The sequence below is a fragment of the Monocercomonoides exilis genome (assembly GCF_001643675.1).
Source record: "Monocercomonoides exilis strain PA203 chromosome Unknown scaffold21-1407046, whole genome shotgun sequence".
Taxonomy (NCBI): Eukaryota; Preaxostyla; order Oxymonadida; family Polymastigidae; genus Monocercomonoides; species Monocercomonoides exilis.
The window spans coordinates 731,624-754,519 of NW_027150566.1; the positions used below are offsets into that span (position 1 = coordinate 731,624).

Consider the following 22,896-nt stretch of genomic DNA (forward strand, 5'->3'; position numbering starts at 1 on the left):
AGAAACAGGAGAAGATATAGATAAAGAAAGAAGCATCGACTGAACCTCATCAGAATCAACATTCTGCACATTACGAGAAAAAATATCTTTTTCAGACAAAGAACCAGTTGAATTTCGACGACAGTTCATTTGAGAACAATTGGAAACGGTTCTTTTGTTTAAGCAATTATTTTGTATTTTTTTTCCTTGCTCGCATTGCGTCATCCCGATAATTGAAGAAGAATGTATCTCAGAAGTTAAATGAGTTTGATTACAATCACATACAGAATGAGAAGAAATCAAATTCTGGTTGGATTCATTTGTTGAGTCCAAAAACATTGATTGCATTTTGCTTGTTTCACTGAAACTTGATTTGTTGCAAGAATTACTATTTGGATGCTGTGAAATTTCTTTTTGAGAATCATTTATCGAATTTGCACTTTGGCATAACAAAGATTTAGAATCAATACAACAATTCTCTGACTTTCTTTGATTTTCTTCAAGAGAAAGAAGAGACTGATAAGCAACGAATCTAAACAAAGAAGAGTGTGAGGAAGGTGGAGGAAACTGAGCTTCGCAATTTTTGTCCAATAATTCTGAAATATTTGAAGAAATTTCCTTTATTTTTCTCGTTTTCTGTGTGAGATTTATTGGAAGAGGGATTTGTTCATCTGATAAGCAATCTTCTTTATTTGGTTTTCTAGACGTCAATGATTCATTACGTTCAATCAATGAATTCTGCTCTTGATTCAAAATGTCATTTCGCTTATTTTCAGAAGATTCTTTTTGGATGGATGAAATGATGACATCCGACTGAGCAGCTTTTGATAAATTCATATCAACTGGTTCAAGAGAATTATTGTTTGTTTCTGAAGAATGGTGGAAATTGTCAGAAATATGAATATCCTCTGACATTACATTGCCTTCATTAGAATCAGAACATGAGCTTTGCAAATTTGTGATCTTCAAAGGAAACGGCAATTGAACATCAGATGATCTTTCATCAAGTTTTTGTGCACATTCAGCAACAATTTGATTATTTTTGTTTTCAGTTTTTATATCTCCTCTATTTTCAATCTCTGAACTGTTAATCTGTTTTTCATGATCATTTTCTTGTGAATTGGTATTTTCTATTTCTCGTTGCTCACTATGAATAATTTTTTGTTCGGTAAATGCTGTTAATCCTGTTGTTGAAGCTGAGGCTGTGCTTGGGGTCATAGGAAGTGAACTTGGCGTTGCTGGAAATAATCTTTCTGCACTTTCTAATGAAGAGACAATTGAAGCTGGTGAAAGCATTGACGAATATGAAAAAATGGAACCACCGTTGGTGAGGAGCCTGGCAGAGCCAAGAGGTGAGGAAGGAAATATTGAAGTTGACGAAGCAGAGGAAGGGGCTGATGGAAAGGCACAGAGAGCATTGGCATTTGATAGAGATGTTGATAAAGCAGAAGGAAGAAGGGAGTGGCTCGAAGAAGGAAAAGGACGAGAAAACTGTTGTGTCGGAGAGTGAATTGGTGATGAAAAGGGAGTCGAAGTTAAAGAAGAAGGAGGCAGATAAAATGGCGATAAAACAGTTGGAGAAGAAACAGGTGTTATGTCAGCTGAAATGGAAATTGGAGAGCGACCATAACGAAACGGAGCGGGCAACTGAAATGGTGAGTGTTGCCGTCTTCCTTGGTTAAGTTCGTTCATAACTGGAAATTGTGATGAAATGCGATCGGTTGATGTGGGTGTGAGTGAGGGTGTCAGAGAGGCAGTGAGGGTGTGATGTGTGTAGAAGAGCTGATGCTGATAAGGAGTCAGTGGTGTGTTTGGTGGGGGAGAAGGAGGATACATTGGAGACAAAGGAGTTGTGGTGAATGAAGCAGATGAAGGCATTCCAGAAGGTGACTGCAATGAAAATGTGAATGTCAGAGAAAGTGGAGCTGGTGGCTGAGGAAGATGAAATCTACGCTGCTGCTTCTGAGAAACAAGATTGGCGTTGTGAGGGCGTCGCAAGATTCTGTTGTCTGAGAAGGCATCTTGACTATGAATTGGAATTTCTAACTGAGAATGAATCTCGTCCAGTATGCTCACTTCTTCGCTCTTTGAGCAGATTTCAATGGATGAGAAATCCTCATCGTTGCGAGAAGATTGATCTGACGCTGTTTGACCTTCGAGTTCTTCTTCGCTGCAAATTGATGAACTACATTTATCCTTCAAATTGTTTGCGTCCGTTTCAGAAGATCCATCAATTTCTTTGACTATCTGCAAATGATCATTACTTGATGAGAATATTTCTTTCATTCGATCATTTTCGTCATCGGTCAAAGAAAAATCAGAATCAACTTGCGGGATTGCAATCTCATCAAGCAAAATATGATTCATATTAAATGTAACTTTATGGTGTTGATTTTGAAGTTCTTCATTTTTCAATGGAGAACTATATGAAACAGTGAATTTCTTCAGGTTGAGAAATTGTGGCTTAATGTCACCATGTGAAATAATTATGTCTCTGAGACGATCCGCAAATTGCTGTGAAATAAAAATGTCTTTAATTTCAAAAGGCTTGTTGGCTGGGTTGTTAACAGTTTCACTTGTTTTGAGTTCAGAAGCATGAGACAAAGAAGTGACAGAAGAATATTGATGCTCTGCATTTGTTGGCACATTTGCAAGATTAAAGGAAGATTGAGGTGCAGAAAGTGAATGATTGACACAAGTGTCAAAATTCTGCTTGGAATCCAAACTTAAAATGTTCCTCAAAGGAGATGTTGACTGATGACTTGCCAAATTCACTGGCTCATTTCTCGATTCTTTCATGTCTTCTGATGAACTATCACTATTAAGCAAAAGATCTTTCGGCTTATCAAGAAAATTCAATTGCTGTGAATCCGAAGACAACTCTTGATTTTGTGGAGTTGCAATTTCAGAAGCTGCTAACGGAGAAACGGTTGCTTGGACAGATTCCAAAAGTATCTCCGGAGGCGTCACTAAAGAAACACTCGCAGCAGGTTCAGACGCACTGCTAAGAGGAGTTGAGCTTCCAGATGGAAAGGGCGAACTAGTTAGAGAGTGGTGATTAGAAAAGAAAAAAGAACCTTTTCCTTCATTGCAATGCTGAATCGATAAGTCAAGCGATTCTGAGGAAGGCAAATGAGCATTTGATGGAAATGGCTTCAATGAAGAAAAGAGCAGCGGCATTGGTGTGGAAGGAGCAGAGAATGAATGGGATGATTGAGAATGCGAAGATGAGGAGGAAGTAGATGATGAAGATGTCAGTTTCAAAATGCGTTTTGGAAAAGGAAGATCAACTTCATTGGGCTTGCAACGCACACAATAAGCTATTGGATGATACAAAGAGACAAACATGTCTGAAAATGTGCGCTCATCAGAAGTTTTGTGTTGTTTTTCGCTTTCATTTTCTTCGGGAATAGCTTGTTCTTCATTTTGCATGAAAAGTTGCTTCTTCTTTTCGTTCAGCGATTGCAGTTCCTTTTGCAGCATTTCCAGTTTCTGCTCCTCAGACATTTTGGAGATAGAAGGAAGAGTACATGGCTCCGATCTGAATGTCTCGTATTCAGGCATCGGCGGAGTCAGAACGTGTTTCTCAGCTTTTCTGTCTGTGGAGCTGCTGGAAATTGATTGGCATTCACTATTTTGACAATTGGTTCCGAGATTGCTTGAAGTAGTCTCTTCCTCTGCATTCTGCTTTGTGTCCACTTTTTTGTTCAGTTCTTCATTTTCTTCATTCTCTCCATCTTCAAAATTCATCACTTCTTCACAACCATCATCTTCGGTATCGTCCTCTTCGATTTGACACTCCTCTTCTTTTCTATCAAAAGCACCAAAAAGTGAAGGAGAAGGTGGTATCATCTGCTGACATGAAGGAGGCTCAATGGTAGCACTAGTGATGAGTTTCTCTTTAATGTGAATATCATCAGTTGAATCTGAATGTGTCATTTGATTTGATTCATGGCAAGAATTGAAAAAGCCTTCTTTATTCATTGGATGCTCCATAAGATCGTCATTTTTATCGTCAACATCACAGCAAGAATCTTTGACTTTCAATTTATCAGAAACTCCATCAATCAAAGAAAAGTCAATTATTCCTTCTTTTCCTTCAAAATTTTCCTTTATTGCAACTTCACCATTATCTGCATCAACACAATGTGCATCAGATCCATTTGCCTCACTTGCATCAGAATATCCTCCAAATACTTCAAGTTCAATGAGTTCATCGTCACCATCAGCTCCGTCTCCACACACATCTTCAAACACATCGTTGTCCATTTCAGGTAATATTCTCCTCAATCTGACTTCTGGATCTTCAAACACATCTTCAAATTCGTTGGATAATTCTGATGTTTTGTCGATGTCTTTGCTATCGGCTTGCTCATCTTCTTCTTCAGATAAATACTTTTGCTTTTTATTCATCAGAATTCGCGCCCCTTTTGTTATGATGTGTATTTCGTGATCTTCTGGATCTTTTTGTTCTTTGCTCGATTGTTGTCTATCATTGCAATAATTTTGTGTTGTCAAATCTATGATATCTTCATCATTTTCATTTGATATAAAATTATCCGAACTTTGTTTTGAATTGTCTGCCTTTGTTTGATTCGATGAATCTTTTGCCGTTTTCAAATATTCGTCAAACGAGAAAAACCTGAAATGTTTGTATTCTTCTTTTTCTCCTTTGATATTCTGTTCTCCTTCTTTCGCAGCTTTAACTTTTGAGTCATAAGATCTGTCTAGCTCTTTTGCTTCATCTGAAATATAAACATACTCCTTTTCATCTTCTAGTCCTTCAATTATGTTATCGTCAGCATTTTCAGTTTCTGCTTCATTCTCAAAATCAGAAGCTGAATTTGAGTTTTCATTGCTTGAAGCAAGCTTTTTCGCAGATTCAGTTGAAATGCCTTCTTCACTTTCTTTTCTTTGCCCTTTCGTTGATAAGCCTTCCTTTTGCTCAATTGGCTCATCATGTTTTTCACAATCAGAGGGATCGTTCTGTTTAATATCATTTTCATTGAACGAACCACGTTCAGCGAAAAAAGGCTTACAATCAGATTCATCCGAAACTTCTTTCATTTCATCATCGGTGTTGTCTTCGTAACCAAAAACATCTTTTTCCGCACCATCCTCTTCATTCTCTTCTTCATCAATGAGAATGATTTCTGGAGATGGCTTATCAGCAACTTCAATATCATTGCTATTTCCTTCCATCTCTCCGCTTTCATTCACCTCATCGAGCAATTCCTCCTCCTCTTCGAAATCCTCCTCAATCCTCTTTTTCTTTGCATCTTCCAGTCGAAGATAGCCAAACGAATCATCATTCAACCACCTCTCATGCACTACATTTCTGTCAAATTGTGCTTGTCCTCTCGATTCTTTCTTGTTTCTCCTTCTCAATATCAGCTGCGTGAATGCATCGTCGTCGTCTTCGAAGTCGTAATCCGAATAAAATCCGCCTTCACTCTCAGATGACAGCCTGTCTGCAACATTGCTGTTGAGCGAGTGGTAGCTATGCACTGAAAGCGTGTCATCAAATTGATACTGCTCGCTGAAGGGGGAACAAGGAATATCATTGAATTCTGCATTTGCTTGCGTTGTTTCTCTATTTTCCTGCCTCGTTTCTTCGAATTTTTTTTCTCCTTTCTTTTTCAATCCGTCTCTCTTTTTCCTCTGCTTTATCCTCTTGGAAGATCCAATCTTTGGCAGTGGAAGCAACTTTTCAGGCGATCCATCAGGAGAACTTACATCTTTAAAATCGTTCGTTTCTCTCAGCTGAGAACTGTTTAAACGAATTCCATAATCAAATTGTTTGACTGGAGAATTTTCAAAGTTCGCAAGTTTATCCCGCTTGCAATCAGAGGACAATTCAGATTTGCCGCGAACACTTTTATTAGTCATAGCATGTGCATGACAATTGCTGTGAGTGCGGCGATGGAGAAGGTGCTTGTGTGGAATAAGATGTCGGCTGCCCGGCAGAAGTAGATTGTGGCTCTTTTCTTTGATCTGATTTGTTTCATCACAGGAATCTGTTTGCAGGAAATGAGATGATTTTGGTGTGAGGCAAGGAGATGATGAAGATTGATGCGGTGAATGAAGAACAAGAGAAGGGTGAAGTGGAGGAGAAACAGGCTCATCTGGGAATGAAGAGGAAATCGTCGAGCCCATCGAATCTGAAGTGAAAGTGGGCAAAGTTCGAGAAGACGAAACTGTATCTGCCTTTGAAGGTGAAATGTCTTGGCTGAAAATTCGAGAAATGAGATGAGAACCTTCAGGTGTTGAATCTGTTGACAGAGAACAATCTGTGAAATGGTGAGGTGAGTCAATTGAATGAGTTGGATTGGTTTGAGAATGAAATGAATTGCTGGTGTCTGCTTCATCAACGAATGCATTTTTCATATCAAAAGCAAAATTTCCGTGTTTAACTTCTCCATGTTGGCTGTCGAATGTAATCTCATCTCTGCTTTCTGAATCAAAAAGCGCTCTGTTTGAATTCTCGTCGCTTTCACTTTCAAAAAGCATTCCCCCTTCTGACTGCCCGTCTGAGCTGCTGTCCTCGGCCAGCAGTTTTTCCAGGTTCTCCTTTTCTTTCTCGGCTTCTTTCAACGCTTGCTTTTCCTTCTTCAACGCAAGCCATTCTTCAAACTGCTCCTCTTCATTGCTACCTGGCTTCTCCAATTTAAGCTCTGTATTTCCACTTGTTTGCGAGAAATACGCTCTTAACGAGTCCGTCTCTGAATCTTGCGAGTTGCTGCTGCTTTCCAAGTCGCCAACGGTATCGCTGTTTGATTCACTTCCACTGCTGTAATTTTTGAAATAGTGAAAACCTTCGCTCGTCTCATGTCCATGAAAGTTGCTGTGCTGAGAGCAAATCCTGCGGAAGTCTTCGCTTCCAGGCGAATCCTTCTTGCTGGAGTCAGCAGAAGAATTGAAAAAGTAATCACGCAATGAAGCACTTTCGTCGGCTTCTGAAGATTCGTTCATTGCCATTGAGCTTCTAATATTACTCATTACTCTATATCTTCCTTGAAATTCTATTTCAGTTTTTTCCATTTCACCATTTTCAACTTTCTTCGAATCTGAAAAAGAAGTTAACTCTGCATTGATCGTAATTTTTGAGGGATTATCCTGCAAAAAGAAGGGGCTATTTTGCGCTCCAATGCCTTTTTCTGAACTTTCTTCTTCCTCTTTTTCTGAATCGTTTTCTGTGCATGCGCAACTTTCTCCTCCGTCTTCATCTTCTTCATATCCCTCAAAATCGAATTTATTTTCTTCCTCTTCCTCTGCCTTTAGCATAGAAATTAGTTTTCTTTTTGTAAGCTTTTCATATGTCAAATGAGAAAAAGCATCATCTTCAATTTCTTTTCCGAAAGATGTTTGAACCAAAGAAGGAAAAGCCCCATTGCTCGCCCCATTGCTCGGCTCAAATGCGCATTCATTTTTATTACCTTCATTTTGAATATTTTTAAAATTATTCATCGCTAATCTCTTTTTTGCCCTAAATTGGAATTCATAAAGAAGTATTTCTTCCTCAGAAGGAATATCTGAAATAAAAAAATAAAAATAAATTAAAAAATAATAGAGGTCATTAAGAACACAAAAATTATTTAAACCATGTTTCAAAGCTTCAGGAACACGAATCTGTTCAATAAATGGATCAGAACGCACATTCGGAACTAAAAGAAAATTTTCAAAGAAATTGAGAACAAATATAATAATTTATTCACAATTTTATAAAAAATATGAGAAATAAAACTTTCTTCCCAAAGTATTCGCAATTGTTTCCATTGTGGAATAAACATTGATTCTTCACGGTAAGAACAAATTTTGTTTAATGTTCAATGAATTTAATAAATATGAATTAAGTTATTATAAAAACAAATCAATTTTATTTGGAAATTAAATTTTATTAGCATGTTAAAAGAAAAATTGAACAACATACAAGATTCTTTCAAAATACAACAATGCAGCTATCTAATCCCCGATAATTTATAAATACAAAAACAGACTTAAAGAGTAAGAGTTGTATAAAACAATCTAATGAGAAATCTATGACAAAAAACAGGAAATGAAAAAATTCTGATCGAATAAATAATTAATTTTTTGTGCGAGAGAACAGTAACCATTATAATTATTACTTCATATAAAAGGAAACCTTTACAGTTCTAAAATGAAAACCGCTAACATTGTTCCAGAATTAACTTTTTTACCACGAATTCATAATGGTGAGTACAATGCTTTGGTTCTATATGTTGTTGCACAAGTTGCTGCCAGATTTTTGATAACAACGTTTATTGCTTGGATTGTTAAATTAAGTAAAAGAACAGAAAAGCCTCATCACCCTAAAAAAGCTGCAGGTTTTTATATATATACCATATCATCTTTATTTGTATATTTATTCAAAAATTACATATTTTTATAGAATCTTTTTATTTTGGATTGTATTACCTATCGTCATGGATTTTTTCTAATTTTTCGCTGCATGATGGAAATATATCTGTATGGCAAGTTATTAAGCATCCAGAACTTTTGCATAAATCTGGGCCATTTCCTCAATCCTGGAAACATTTTATTAATTATGAGCTGGCTCACTACATAACATGTATGATATATTATAAATTTGACAATAGGCAGCACCACACAGATTATTATATGATGATGCTCCATCATATATGTTGCATATTTTTGATGTTTACTGCGCAAAAGCTTACAGTTTTTCAGCCAGGTCTTATTTACTGTTTATTCCTTCACGATTGGTCGGACATTTGGATGGAATTTGGAAAGGTGCTGCTTTACATGAAAATAAAGCTTTTCATTCTTTGTTTAGGTGTTCTTGTTCCATCTTGGTTTATCCTTCGTTGCATCGTCTATCCTGCAACTGCAATCAGAAGCGGTATTCAATATTTTGATAGGGATGCTACTCTTATTGCAGTTACTGTGTTTGAAATTATCATTTGGATCATGAATTGCATCTGGTTTGTCTTCATATTCCAGATGGTTCTTCGGTCAATAAAAGGATCACTTGTAAAGGATGTTAGAAGTGAGGATGAAAGCGATGAAACTATTTCATCTGAAAATAGTAAAGAATACGGAAAATGTTAGATTCAGCATTTAATTTTTCATTAATTTTTTCGTTTTATAGTTTTTTATCTTTAAAGTCAGAATTCATTTTTTCTTTCACACTTATTATTCTTTTATTTTTTTTAATTAAGTTTACAGATTATAATATTTTAGGTAGTTGATTTTATTAAACTTTATTGAGTTAAAATGTTATATTTCACACATTTTTAAAAATTTCACTTATATCATATTTGGAGATTTTCTCCACAGATTTTGATTTTATGTTTTCATTGAAGCATTTATTGTTTTTGCTTTCATGGAAAATCATTTCCAGCTTTTTTGTAATATTTTGTTATTTCCAAAATAAAGGTTTTGCTTCAAATCAAAAATTTTCTTTAATTTATTGCAAATTTTTATTGAGGGGTTTTCAACATTTATCGACTTTGAACATTCTTATTTTTCGAAGCATATCATCAATTTGTGTATTATCTTTTTAAATTTTAAATTTGTTTAATTCGTTCAGATTTAATTTTAATGAACGAACAATATCTGAAAGATAAAAAGAAATATTTTCTTTATTTAAATAAATATGGGCTAAGTAATATTTTTGAAAATGGATTTAACGGCTTTCTTCTTATTTTTTCTGTTTTTAAAGAGTATAAAAAGCAATGACAATTCAAGGTCACCTGAAAATATAAAATTTGAAAACATATTTTATGTTAACATCCAAAATTTGAGTAATTCATTATTTCGGCTGCAGAATGAATTACAGATTGAAAAGCCAGACGGAAAAAATGCAATCGGTACAACTTTTCTTGAACATTGTTCTGCCGGATGGAATTTTTGTGAAAAGTACGAGCACAATCAAAAATATTGTTTATTTTCAATGCTGAATTCCACTGTGCTTTTGGATTCGATTTCTGTGCGAGGGAGTGAGCGTCCTGTTGTGCTTTTGAGAGACATCCAAGCTGAATGCTGTTTCTGCAATTGCCTTTTTTGGAGAAATTGGGACTCAGACAATTTCTGTGATTCGTTTGGAGGGCTGCTGAGACTCGAAAATATTTCATTTTTATGTTCGACACCAAACGTCGCATGCGGATTTGTTTTGTCGAACTCGCTCGCACTTTCATCGAGAATCCATCTGAAAAGGTGTACAATGCATTCGTTTTCTGTAAACTCGATGAATCCTTTTCTGAGTGCTGAAAATATGGAATCTGTTGCTGTGGACGAATGCCATTTTGAAAACATCACCCACAAGCCCGACGCGATGCGAAGAAAAGGGCTCGCAGAGGAAAGAGAATTCGTTGGAAATGGGATTGGCATGATTGAAGTGGAGTCTTCATCATTTTTCAACGTTGTTGATGCAGATTGCGGATGTATTTTTGATGGATATCACACCTTCCACCATTACCTATCTTTCAATTGCAGTTTTATCGCAAGCAGGGCACAGGCCAACAACACCAGACAGGTGAACTCTTCTGGAAATGTTGTTCTTCGTGATTCGTTGTTTACCGTTGTGAGCGAGGTTTATGAAGGAGGAGCTGTGCTGATTACCGGAAATGCAACGTTAACCATTGAAAGAACAACATTTTTGAATTGTAAATGTGCATTCTTAAAAAATGATTTTGGAGGTGGAGCAATTTCGGCAACTGGAACAGGTTTCATTTCTATCGCAAATTCTTCATTTAAAAATAATTCATGTGTCTCACTCTATGGGGGTGCAATTCGCATTTACATGAAATCAGCTGGGGATGTTTCAATAACAGATTCAACGTTTATTGAAAACGAAGGGCCTCATTTTGGAGCATTTGAAATAATAGAGCAAGCATCCACAACAATTGTTGATTCGTGTACATTCTATCGAAATAAGGCTAAGACGTATTATGGTGGTTCTATCAGTTTTGGTCGCATATTTTGCAACAATTCGTTACTGTCCAATTGTTCGTTTAAAGAAAGTTCAAGCGCAATGTATGCAGGAGCTATATTTATTTCGCGGAATGCAACTATTGCATATCCGACAGAAATTCGCTTTTTGTTCTTTGATCAAAACACATGTAGAAATAACAAAGGAACAGATATTGCTATTAGATCATCCAATTTGACATTTTACAATGCTAATAATTTCTCAACTTGCTTTTCCACATCATTGGAGAAGAGAATTGTATTTTGTACGAATGAAGGCGAATGGGACTGTATAACACATGAACCAAAAGAGAACTGGATACCAACAAATGATCCTTTGTTAATTCATGTGGACCCTTCAAAAGAAGATAATGTTGCCTGTGGAAATGTGGGAAGAGAATGCAAGACAATTGGCTTTGCAATTACAAGATGGCTTCAGCCAGAGCTGCAAAAAGTGTATGTTTCGAGGGTGAACCATTTGGAGACTTCGATTGCAATCAACGGGCGAAATGTGAAAACTTCTATAGAAGGAAGCGGAGATCGACCGACAATCACGTCAAAAAACTTGGATGGCTGGCTTGTCACGATCACAACAGGCTCTTTCACTGTGACTGATTTTTCGATTGTTGTGGACACAAGCGTGTCGCTGGAATCCTCACTATTTTTGGTTTCAAATGCAGAAGGGAAGCTGAACCTGGTGCAATGCGAAATCGCTGCAGATTCAACAAATCGAGTGTTGGAGCATTCTCAGTTTTCTCTTCTTGGAGGAACTGTCAATCTGACACTCTGCGAAATACGCGGCTTTTCTCTTCAAGGGTGCGGATTGTTTCAAAAGGAGTCTGCAAGCTCGCTTTTGTTTGAAGGAGGCAGCGTGTGCGACATTGCACGAAGCAGAGGAAACGGCACGATCATTGGCAAAACACTGGGAGATGGCGAGATTCTTGCGATTTCGAACATCACTTTCAGAAACTGCACGAGCTCAGCTGAAAATGGAGGAGCGTTTGGCTTGTGTTTGGACAGCGGAAGTCAATTGCGAATTGGGCAGATGAGTCAAGTTGCCTTTGAAGAATGCAGTGCTCCCAACAGCGAAAAGCAAGGAAAGGGCGGGGCGTTGTATCTTCTCTTCGATCAGGGAGCCAATGATTTTATATTGAAGAGCATTTCGTTCAGCGGCTGCAGAGCTTGGAAAGGGAAGAATGTGTTTGTGGATGGGGGCAATCTATCATCGTTGGTGAAGGCGTCTTCGTTTGCGTTCAATCCTCAAACAGAAGATGAGCTTACAGATTTTGATGAGCTGAGTGGATATGATGCGGGGGATCGTAGCAAGGTGATTCCTTTGGTGTTGTATTTGCGGACTTTTTCATCGCCAGCGTATGTGTCTGGAGACGAGAGCGATGCAGATGACACGTTCTGCGGATACAAAGATTATCCGTGCAGAACTGTCGAAGGCGCTGCTGCATTTCGGTTTGCGAATTCTGCTTGCGAGCTGAGTCTGTTACCGTCGTTTGCATTTTTGAAGGAGCTGACATTGGCTTCGCAATCGTATGTTTTTGGTGCTGCTTCGCAGGGGCAGGCAACAGAAGTGGGCTCTTCTTCGGTTAAAAGTCGTGAAATGCTTGTTTCGGTGTCTGTTCCATCAACATTTGCGAACATAACGTTTTTGCTGAACCATTCGATTGGAAACAGGGCATCGTTCATATCGTTGCAAAGTGCGACTCTGTCGTTAACCAGCTGCTCGATTGGAAAGACATCTGAGACCGAGTCCATTGAATACACAGCTGTGATGGCATCTGGTGGGGTGCTAACAGTCACTTCGCTGTCGGTGGCTGCTGACCAAGCGCTTTCGTTCAGTGCGCCAATGCTTCTGCTGAGTGGAAGTGTGGTGTGCAATTTGTTTGGTGCAACTCTGTCGAGCATTGCGACAACCGGTCCTCAGAGCTTCGTTGAAGCAAGCTCGTCTGGGCTGACCAACATCACCAACTGTTCGTTTGGTGGGTTCTCTCTTGCGAAGCGTGGGATGATACACAGCGAAAACGGTGGCTCGTTGTATGTTGGAGGCTCTTCATTTGCAGATGTGAGCCTTTTGAACGGAAACGGGTCGTGCATCGATTTTGCAGCAGGAGAGGATGCATTTCATTATGTGACAGTTTTCAATTGCTCGTTTCAGGGATGTTCAGTGCTGAATAATGGGCAGTCGGGAGGAGGAATATTTGCCTCTCTGAAAAGCAGCTGCGAGCTGTTGATAAATTCGACAAGCTTTTTATCGTGCACAGCGCCTTCAGAAATGCTGAGTGGATTCGGTGGAGGCATTTCGTTGTTTGCTCTGCAATCTGATGCATCGTTTGCGATTGATGCGCCTTCTTTTTCGGATGAGCTTCCCAACAAAGCGAAGTGCGGGAATGATATTTTTGTGTCTTCTCCTGACCTTGCATCGAGTGTCAATAGGGAATCATTCTGCTTCTACGACGAGCAGAATCCGTTTTCTGCTGCTTCGTGTGTGGGAATTGATGAGAAAGGGGGAAATTTGATGATTCCTCTTGTGTGCTATTTGAGATCATTTTCTGATATTATTTACATTTCAGCCGAGGGAAGTGATGTGCCTGTCTGCGGGTATGTTGACTTTGGATGCCGGACACTCGGCTTCTCATTTACTCGGCTGCCAGGAAGAAAGAAAGCTGTCACGATAACAAGCGAATATGCTGTTGGAGAAAGCTGCGTGCTGAGTGATGCAAATGGATACAGCATTTCTGGTCTTGAAACGAAGACAAGACTGAAAATGGAGGGAAACGAGACGCAAGCGATGTCTGTTATGGAGGTCAGAGCAGCAGTGTTCTTTTCGTGTTTCTTCATTGAGATGGCGTCTTCTCTTCATTCGACGAAAAGTGCAGTATTTTATGTTGCAGATTCAAATGGAGTGCTTGAAATTGAAAACTGTGAGTGCCAGCCAGAATCTGGGGTCTCCTCAATCTCCTATTGTTTATTTGCAGCCAAGACTGGAAAATTGGTGGTGAATGGATTCGTCATGAGCAACGTGCAGTTCTCGGCAGGCGCAGCTGTTGTGGTGAACGAGTCAGGAGCATGTGAAATAATGAGCATGATATTTGAAAATGTCACGTCCAGTGCAAATGGAGAAATAATGAAGTATTCTTCGACTGGGGAGATGAATGTCAACAAAAGCCACTTTTCTTCTTCAATGGAATCAACATCCTCTATAATCTTTGATGAGGACGGGGCAGTGTTGTGTGTGAGCAACACAACCTTCTCTGAGATTGGCCGATCGGAAGGGCAAGGCGGGGCTGTTGAAGGGGTTGTGGGAGATGGATGCCGAATGGTGCTGGAAGGAGTGGTGTTTCTCAATTGCTGCACCGAGGACGGCTGTGGAGGAGGGTTGGGGCTGAGTGTGTCAGGAACAGGACATCTTGAAATGGGGAAAGAGGAGTTGAATTCAGTCTTTAAGAGCTGTGCAGCTAAAAAAGGCAACGGAAATGGAGGCAAAGGCGGAGGGATTTTCATCAGATTCAGCGGCGAGGTGTTTGATTATGTGATTTGCTGCACAATTTTCGGAGCAGAAACAGAAAAGAACGAAGCAGAGGAGAAAGGAGAGAATATCTTCATTGAGGGAGACGATTTGAGCAGAATTGTCACACAACAGCGTTTTGAAGTTGAATGCGATGTGAGCAAGGAGAAGCACAACGAGTTTGTGGGATTCGACAGGAACGCAGACAAGCACGTTCCACTTGCTTCGTTTCTGTCAAATTGGACATCACCTGTGTTTGTAAACAGCGAGGAAGGGGCTGATTATCAGTCGTGTGGCTTTTCGTGGTATCCGTGCTCCTCCATCGTATACGCAGCAGAAAACCGTTTTGCGGGTGGTGTGGCAGCTGTTTGCCTTGAGCCTAATTTTTCGATTGCAGACAAGCTTGTATTGAGCGCAATGCCGATGATCATCAATGGTGTTTCGAAGCCTGAAAGAGTGAACATCGCGGCAGATGGCAGAGAGAGCGGAAATGGACTTGTGATTACGCAGAACGAAGTTGCAATCAGCTGGCTTGAATTTTGTGCTCCGTGTGAGTTTTTGCATGTTCAGAGGAAGAGCCTTATTCTTTGTGCTGGATCGAAGTTAGTTGTTGAGGGGTGCAGCATGGTGATGCAAAGCGGCAATCCAAGCTATCGGTTTTTGCTGATAACTTCTGGAAGCGTGAAACTGACTGGGTTTAATCTGAACTCCATAGAATTCAAGGAAGCGCCAGCGATCGAGCTGGTTGGTGCACAAGCAAGCGGAGTGTTTGACAGGCTGCATCTGGAAAGTGTCAACACAACATTTGAAAGCGGCGGAGTTATTTTTGTGTCTTCGGCATCGGCAGCTCATATCGAGAATTCGACGATAAACTTGACATCCCTTCTAAGCCAAACAGCGATTTGTGTGAAGGGAGGAGCTTCGCTGACTCTGAAGAAGAGCAACTTCAGCGAGGTGAACAGGACAGAAGGAAACGGAGGAGCGGTTGTGGGAGAGGTGGACAGCGAAAAGCGCATTGAGATCAAGGAATGCAACTTTGCCAAGGTTATGTGCTATCATACAGGAACAAAAGGAGGAAGCATGCTTATTTCGGTGGCGAAAAGAGGAACGTTTCTGTTTGAGAAGAACTGTGTGAATGAAAGCAGGGTGCCGGGGATTGACGGGCTGGGAGGGGGTCTGCACTTGACGTTTTCAGATGTGGACTTGACGTATTCGATGAAGTTGGATGAATTCAACAACAATGATGCGCTGCTGGGGAAGGATGTGTATCTTGTGTGCACGCTTCCGCGGAGGATGATCAACCCGTTGCTCTGGAGCGGGTCTGCGAAAGATGGGAGCGAGTATGAAAAGACGATGTGGGTGCTGGATCCGAGCGATGCAGAAATGAACATGTCGCTTTTGAGGTTTTTGTTTCCGTCTGTCGACGATATTGTGTTTGTTGACGACGGGCTGGGGCAGGTTGAAGCGGGATGCGGAAGCAGCGTCAAGCCTTGCAAGGAATTGAGTTTTGGGTTCACGCAGTTGGGAACAGAAAAGAACATTCTGCACATCACATCATTGGCAAAGCTGGAAGGGGAAATCAAGCAGAATCTTTCGTCGCTGACGATCAGAGGGGAATCTGTAAAATCAGACATGATTGTGGATGGTGGCGGGTGCATATGCGTGAGCGACGGAGACTTGTCGACTCAGCTGACCATGCAGAATATCCGCTTTGCTTTTGCCACAAGCGCTGAGAGCCCGCAAGACGCGCTGATTGTTGGGAAAGTGGGGAGCATATTCCTGATTTCGTGTGATGTCTCAAAAAGTGCAGATGCTCAAATCTCCAACATAAAGCAGAGCATCTTGTGTGGAAAGGGAAGCACGATAACTCTGACTTCTGTGATATTTTCAGAGCTGGCGTTTGAAGCGGATCAAGCGATCTGTGTGATGCAGTCTGGTTCCTTGATTATCAGTGGCTGCACTTTTGCATCAATAAGCACAAGCAAGAAAAGTCTGATTGGAGGGATGGAAGGAACATGCATTGCAATCAACAACACTCAAATCAGCGAATGCTCGTCAGAGTTTGGAAGTGTTGCGCACTGGGAAAATGCGTTGGAGGTTGAGATCGTAAATACCTCGTCATTTGCGAATTGCTCTTCAGAAAAAGACAACGGCGGGGCAGTTAATTTGATTTTCTCGAAGAATTACAGACTTACGATTGCTGATGTTTCGTTCAGCAACAACTCGGCAGACGAAGAAGCGAAAAACGGAGGAGCCATTTTCGTGCAACTGAGCCAAGATCTGGATGAAGCAATTGAATTCTCATCGTTGCATTTCCTTGGAAACAAAGCACATCATGGCAAAGACATGTTTGTTGCATGTGCCGATCTGAATCGAACAGTCCTGCAATCAAGGTTTCAGTTTCCTTTGGTGAATGAGGAAGGCAAATTGATTGTTGATTTATTTGGAAGAGACGAAGCGATCACAAACAAGGAAGCAGTCAACCTGACACTGTTTTTGTTGAAGCTGCAATCCTCGAGCATTCATGTGTCTGCTGCAGGGCATGATTATTTGGGGTGTGGGAGCGACGAGTATCCGTGCAACACCTTCTGGAGAGGATATATGAACATGGACAAGACGGGATCAGATCAAAAGCTTTTGACTGTGGATGCTTCGACAGTTGTGCAAAACACCTACGATGTAAGCTCGTTTTCTATCATCCCGGGATATGGAAGCGCCCGATCGACGATTGTCGTGAAGAGTGACCTGGAGTTGTGCACTTTGGATTCCATATTTTTGAGTGCAAAAAGTCTGTCCATTCAAAACATGTTGCTTTCTATTCCAACTTCGTTTACTCCGCCTGTTAATAATCTGCTGAGATTAAATCCGCTCAGCACTTTGGAAACTCAGTTGGCAGTGAAGGGCTGTGTGTTTGAGTGTTCATCTGGATCTTGCATTGATTACATCTTGATTTCGTCTGCGAAAGGGCGAGTGGAATTGTCAGACTGCACTTTGCCATCTTTCTCGTCTGGTGTGATTCCACTCGATTTGTCTTCTTCTGTTCTGATCAATGGAATGAACTTCACCAACATTGTGTCTGCATCCAGTGGCGAAGGTGGAGTTGCGAGGGTGGAGCTGAAAGAAGAAGAATCGCTGAGTATTAACGGAACGAAGGCAGAGGGATGCTCGTGTGCAGGAAATGGAAGAGGGGGAGCATTCTTTGTGAAGTGTTCAGAATCTCTGCTGCCCGCACCTTTTGTTTTTGGAAGCGAAATAATTCTGGCAGATAATGAAGCCATGATTGGGAAGAACGTATTTGTTGCGTCGAGCGACCTGAATCGAACAGTCACAAAGAGCACTTTTGCGTTTCTTGCTGAAAAAGCCAAGACAGATTGCACACTCTTCTGTGGAAGTGACGCAGTGCATCGCGATACCGATCTTTTGCGGTTTTTGTGTGGGTACAAGGACAATGCGATTTTTGTCTCTTCGAATGGGTTCGACATTGCCAGATGTGGAAGTGAAGATGATCCGTGTGAATCGTTCTGGAAAGGGATGGTGCAAATAGAGCGTTCTTCTCAATCAAAGGTAATAACAGTTGATGATTCGACTTTTGTGCGTGATGCATTTATTGTATCGAATTACACAATAGTTTCATATTCAGCATCGCCTGACGAAGCGAGAAAGGCTGTTGTCGAGTTCCAGAACAAAACAATCAACGATGGAGAGCCGTTTCTGACCAATTCTGTGAGGTTGGCGCTGGAGAGGTTGAGACTTAGAATTGCAGAACATTTTGATGGCTAGGCGAGCTCCATTGTTCACAGCAAGGAAGGCATCCTTCTTGTGAAGATGTGCTCGTTTGAATCGAAAGGGCTGATGGAGGATTTGAGCAAAGTGCGGTTTGTGACAGTCGAAGGAGGAGAGCTGGCTGTTGATGATCTGACAATAAGCTCCTCCAACTTTGCTGAGAACATATTTGCAGTGAATAATATGGCGCAGTTGTGCACCTTCACGAGCTTATCGGTATCATCGCTGAATCTGTCAGATGGAAGTATTTTTTCACTTTCTTCGTCAATCGGGCAGGAGACAAAGCAAAACAGCAACTGGAGATGTGATTTTCGAATAAACGAATCAACGTTCTCTTCCATTGCGCGTGTTGACGATGGGTCTGGTGTTGTATTTTCTGGGATCAACAACATTGATCTGAAAGTGGATAAGACGGTGTTCAGCGATATTAAGGCTGAGTGCAGCATGAAAGGAGGAGTCATGCTTGTTTCACTTTTGTCTGAAAACTCGTTCAAGATGAGCGATTCGACAGTCACGCGATGCTGCTGCTCGAGCAACGGAAAGGGGGGAGGAGTTTATTTGGCAGCAGCAACAGCAGGAAAACTGGATTTCCTGTTCAGCCGAGTGAACTTTACCGCGAATACAGCGTTTGTTGGGAACGACATCTTCATTGAATGCCACAACATCACTGCGCAAATCAACGAAACGCAGTTTGGGTTTGATGTTGAGAAAGTGACAGACAAAGCGAAAGCGATTTTTGGGATTGACAAGACCGATCACACAGCAGACACGAACCTTCTTGATTTCATCACGATTTATCGAGCAGACACGATCATCGTCAGCTCTGATCCGTCAAGAAATGGCAAAGATGACAGACAATGCGGGACGCAATATCTGCCGTGTCTTTCGATTGATTATGGTCTTCTTCATCTGTCGAATAATTTTGTGAGCCAAATGTTTGTGGACAAAGCATCATATCTTGGCAGCGAAGTGAAGATAATTGAAATGGGAGTGACATCTCGAACAAAGGCGCAATGCGTAATTGAAGTGCAGTCAAATATTCCACAGCACGAATTGACGCTCATATCAACAGCTGGCTCTGTGTCACTGAGCTATCTTCGCTTTGTTTTTGGAGAGGAATTTGTTTCTTTCCATTCAGCATTTCTTTGCCCAGAAACAGGCGTTCTTGAACTGAGCTGTTGTGCATTCACCTCAGAAAGTGATGGTTCTGCTCAAGCTGTTCCATTTCGTCTTATTTCTGTCAATAGCTGCAAGTGCACAGCTTATGAGGTTTCCGTGTCCTTCTTGGTATTTGTGTCTCCAATATTTCATGTTGCAAGCTCTGGTGATATGAAGATAACTTCTTCGTCCTTCTCTGAGTCAAGTTTTGAAGGAAGTGTGGCAGAATGTGGAGAAGACTCTGTTATGCAGATTGTATCTTCATCTTTCACGAGCATAAATGTTACGGGAAGAAATCCGATGCTTTCGTTTATTACAGCAAATGAAGTGAGCATCGACAATTGTTCGTTCGTTTCCTGCTTATCAGGCACTCAGAGAGGGGGCATTGTGTCATTGTTGTTGTGCAAGAATGCAACGATCGATAAGTGTTTGTTTGATGGATGGAAAGGGGACAATAAAAGCGATGAAAAGAGGAACACACAGCCGGAAGAGATCTGCCGATGGAATGGGTCGTTGGTTGATATTGCTGGAACAAGAGCAGCAATGAAGGACACAGCGATTGTGAATTCAACGGAAGGAGGAATGTCGATTTGTGGTGGTGAAGTGAGTGTGGAGAAAGGCGAATATTATGGGAACAGCAAAGCCATTGATGGATTCCTTTCAGCCAGACGAAATATCATCTGTGAAAGCAACGGGCAACTGGTGATGGTAAGCTTGAAAGGAGGAGATGGATTGCTGCCAAACACTTCGCTGTGGATATTAAATGAAGGATGCAAGCTGTTGGGGATGGCTGCTGAAAGATCATCTGAGTTCTTTATTCCAACGCTGAAGTCAGTTGAAACAACTCAAAAAGAGGATACAGTTGAACTGACTTTCAGAGGGACGCTTCTTCTGCCGTGCAATCTGGGATTCCAGATTGTGTTAAAAATAAACAATGTCAGCTCAATCGAGACTCACACTTTTGCGGAAGATGAATTTGTTTCTGAGGAAGAAGTCCGTGGAAAGATTGATTCGTCTTTGATAAGCTCTGCTCCAACAGAAGCAGAAGTGGCTGTGTGCATATTGTTTGGAAATGTTTCAAATCTGTCGACAACAGAATCTTTTGTTCTGAAGAACAGAAGTGAATCAAAACCAAAAGGAGATGAAAAAATTGTGAAAGGGGAAAATGAAGTGAAATCTTCATGGGCATTGATTGTGATAATATTGCTTGTGATAATATTATTAATTGTTCTGATAGGATTTATTTTGTTTGTTGTTCGATGGAGGAAAGTGAAGGAAAGAAATGAGGAATTGCAAGAAATTGTGAATGACACAGTGAAGAAGGATCCCAAAGCATTTGAGATGGTGACAATGGAGATGTCTCCAGAGGAGCAGTGGAGGAGAGCTGAGAGGGAAGCTGAGAAGAAGAATGAGGAAAGGATAAAGAAGAGGGTGTTTGAAAAGACACTGGAACATTCAGAGTCATCGGAGCATCTGTTGAGTGAATGTGGATCAACAGAATATATCCTTGGAAGAGATTCAGACAAGATCCCTGAATGGGCATTGGAAAAGGTTGAAGAAGAAGAGATTCAAAAGAGAACACCTTCACCATCCATCTCATCCACCTCATCCACCTCAACAACGGATACAACTGATTCAGATTCCACTTTTATCCGACCAGAGAGTATGTGTCCAACAACTTCATCAATGTCGAATCTGGTGGATGCAATGGCCTGCTCATCCCCACATGAGAAGCTTATTGTGGATCTGAGGGATTCACTGTTCATGTTGCTTCATGGAAGAAACAAGACAAAGGAGATGGCAATTGGCACTCTGCAGGAGAGGGAACAGACAACTGCCCAAATCCTGTTTTGGGTGGCTAATCTCGCACTGCACTCGTTTGATGAAATGGAAAATCCACTTCAGTCATTATCCAATCTGAGCCCTCACATTATTTTATTCTCAGAGCATATGGTGATATGCATTGTGATGCATTCTGACTTCTCATCTGATGATTCTGACTCGTCGTCCATCTCTTCGTCAACTGTTGTCACATCTGCCAGTGATAATGAGGAGGATGATGATCTTCCTTCTTCTGCGTTTGAGGATGATGATTATTACAAAAAGGAGTGTTTGAGATGGAAGGCGCCAGAGCTGCTTCTCAACAAGAAGATGGAAGCAACCAAGGAGTCAGTCGCATTCTCAATTGGGATAATGCTGTGGGAGTGTTTGACACTGGCAATCCCGTTTGGAGAGTATGAGGCTGAAACAGCTGGACAGAAGATTGTGAATGGAGAAAGACCAGACATAGCGTGCGTGAGTGGATCAACACTCAATCGTCTTGTATCTGTTTGCTTTTTCCAACAGGTTGAGCAGAGACCAAAACTTTCTGATGTAAAGAGAGAGCTAATCCAACGATTCCCTCCAGGTGCTGTTGCGCTCACAATGTCCGATGCTGTTGACTATGAAGCGGAAAGCGGAGACTGCAAGAGCGGAGAAGAGGGAGAAGATAGTTCAAATGCAACAATTCGAACAGTTTTTGTTTTGCAGCGGTACTGAAGGAAAAGATCTGGAACAGTTAGCACTTCATTATTATTGAATGTCTTTCCGATTGATGGTTTCTATTACTCAAAAAGAAATTAAATTTTTTTTGTTGAAGATTCATTGATTTCTTTCTCACTTTCCTGATATTTTTTCCCTTTTTTCAAAAAGGATATTGGATTATCTTTGCTTTGGCACAGGTAATTTGACAAAGACTAAATTTCTTCGAACTTATAAAGCAAAACTGTTTTTCTAAACATTTTGAAAAATGGAAATGGATGTTATCATTTCAAATTCATATGTGAATAATTCGTAATTGTTCCATGAAAAGTTAAGTCTAGCTCACAAACGCAGATCAACAATGAATTCGATTGATGACTAAAGTTTTAAAAAGAATTTGTTGATGCTTCACCATACAAGTGTAATTCTGTAGATAAAGAACAAAGAAAAAATGGAATGAAATTGTTTTCAATTCAATACTTTCGTGATTTCTAACAATTTTCTCTGTTTGGATAATATTCAACAATTTCAAGTCTTCAATAAACGAACAGATTTCAATAAAGAGGGCTTCCATAAATTTAATAACTGCACTTTTGCAAGAACAACGCTTTGATATTCGTTGAAGTGATTGACTTTTCTTCAACAGAAAAATAAAGTTATTTTTACTCATGTTCCTCCTGGAAAAAATCAAATCCAATAACGAATGATGCAATTCGTTTTTATATAATTATATAAAATTTAAATACTTCATACAACACTTAGGATTTTTATTATCTCATTTATTTCATCAAATTCTTCGCGATGAAAATGATCATGTGAAAGAACTTCCATGCATTTAATAAGCAAAATCAAATTTTCTTCCTGACTTTCTAAATTCTCAACTTCTTTAGTGATAAGCTGCAGCATTTGAATTTTTTTCTCGCGATTGCAATCCGAAGAAAAAATCTTCATCAAAATTTGCATATCTTCATCTGAAATGTTGAAACAAT

General features: G+C 40.3%; 4 protein-coding genes across 4 annotated transcripts; 3 read left to right on the forward strand and 1 right to left on the reverse strand.

Moving 5' to 3' along the window:
* Positions 1-913: 913 nt before the first annotated feature.
* Positions 914-7,769, reverse strand: MONOS_5177 (uncharacterized protein; the record flags this gene model as incomplete). The annotated part of the gene is made up of 4 exons (XM_067875302.1): positions 914-942; positions 999-7,511; positions 7,581-7,643; positions 7,724-7,769. The coding sequence occupies 4 exons, from the start codon at positions 7,767-7,769 to the stop codon at positions 914-916; spliced, it is 6,651 nt and encodes a 2,216-aa protein (XP_067727827.1).
* A 322-nt stretch (positions 7,770-8,091) lies between these two features.
* Positions 8,092-9,594, forward strand: MONOS_17545 (putative TLC domain). Its single transcript, XM_067870475.1, has 2 exons — positions 8,092-8,324; positions 8,390-9,594. The coding sequence occupies exons 1-2, from the start codon at positions 8,138-8,140 to the stop codon at positions 9,067-9,069; spliced, it is 867 nt and encodes a 288-aa protein (XP_067727828.1). The 5' UTR covers positions 8,092-8,137; the 3' UTR covers positions 9,070-9,594.
* Positions 9,595-9,631: 37 nt separating this feature from the next.
* On the forward strand, positions 9,632-18,226 carry MONOS_5178 (uncharacterized protein; the record flags this gene model as incomplete). The annotated part of the gene is made up of 1 exon (XM_067875303.1): positions 9,632-18,226. The coding sequence occupies exon 1, from the start codon at positions 9,641-9,643 to the stop codon at positions 18,224-18,226; it is 8,586 nt and encodes a 2,861-aa protein (XP_067727829.1). The 5' UTR covers positions 9,632-9,640.
* Positions 18,227-18,271: 45 nt separating this feature from the next.
* Positions 18,272-22,085, forward strand: MONOS_5179 (uncharacterized protein; the record flags this gene model as incomplete). Its single annotated transcript, XM_067875304.1, has 1 exon — positions 18,272-22,085. The coding sequence occupies one exon, from the start codon at positions 18,272-18,274 to the stop codon at positions 21,923-21,925; it is 3,654 nt and encodes a 1,217-aa protein (XP_067727830.1). The 3' UTR covers positions 21,926-22,085.
* Positions 22,086-22,896: the final 811 nt, after the last annotated feature.

What these genes read in the sequence shown, in the direction of transcription:
- MONOS_17545 (XM_067870475.1), top strand. Translation starts at nt 8,138, where the DNA reads ATGAAAACCGCTAACATTGTTCCAGAATTAACTTTTTTACCACGAATT. An exon ending in TCACCCTAAAAAAGCTGCAG is followed by an intron (nt 8,325 to 8,389) that starts GTTTTTATATAT and finishes ATATTTTTATAG; the next exon opens with AATCTTTTTATTTTGGATTG.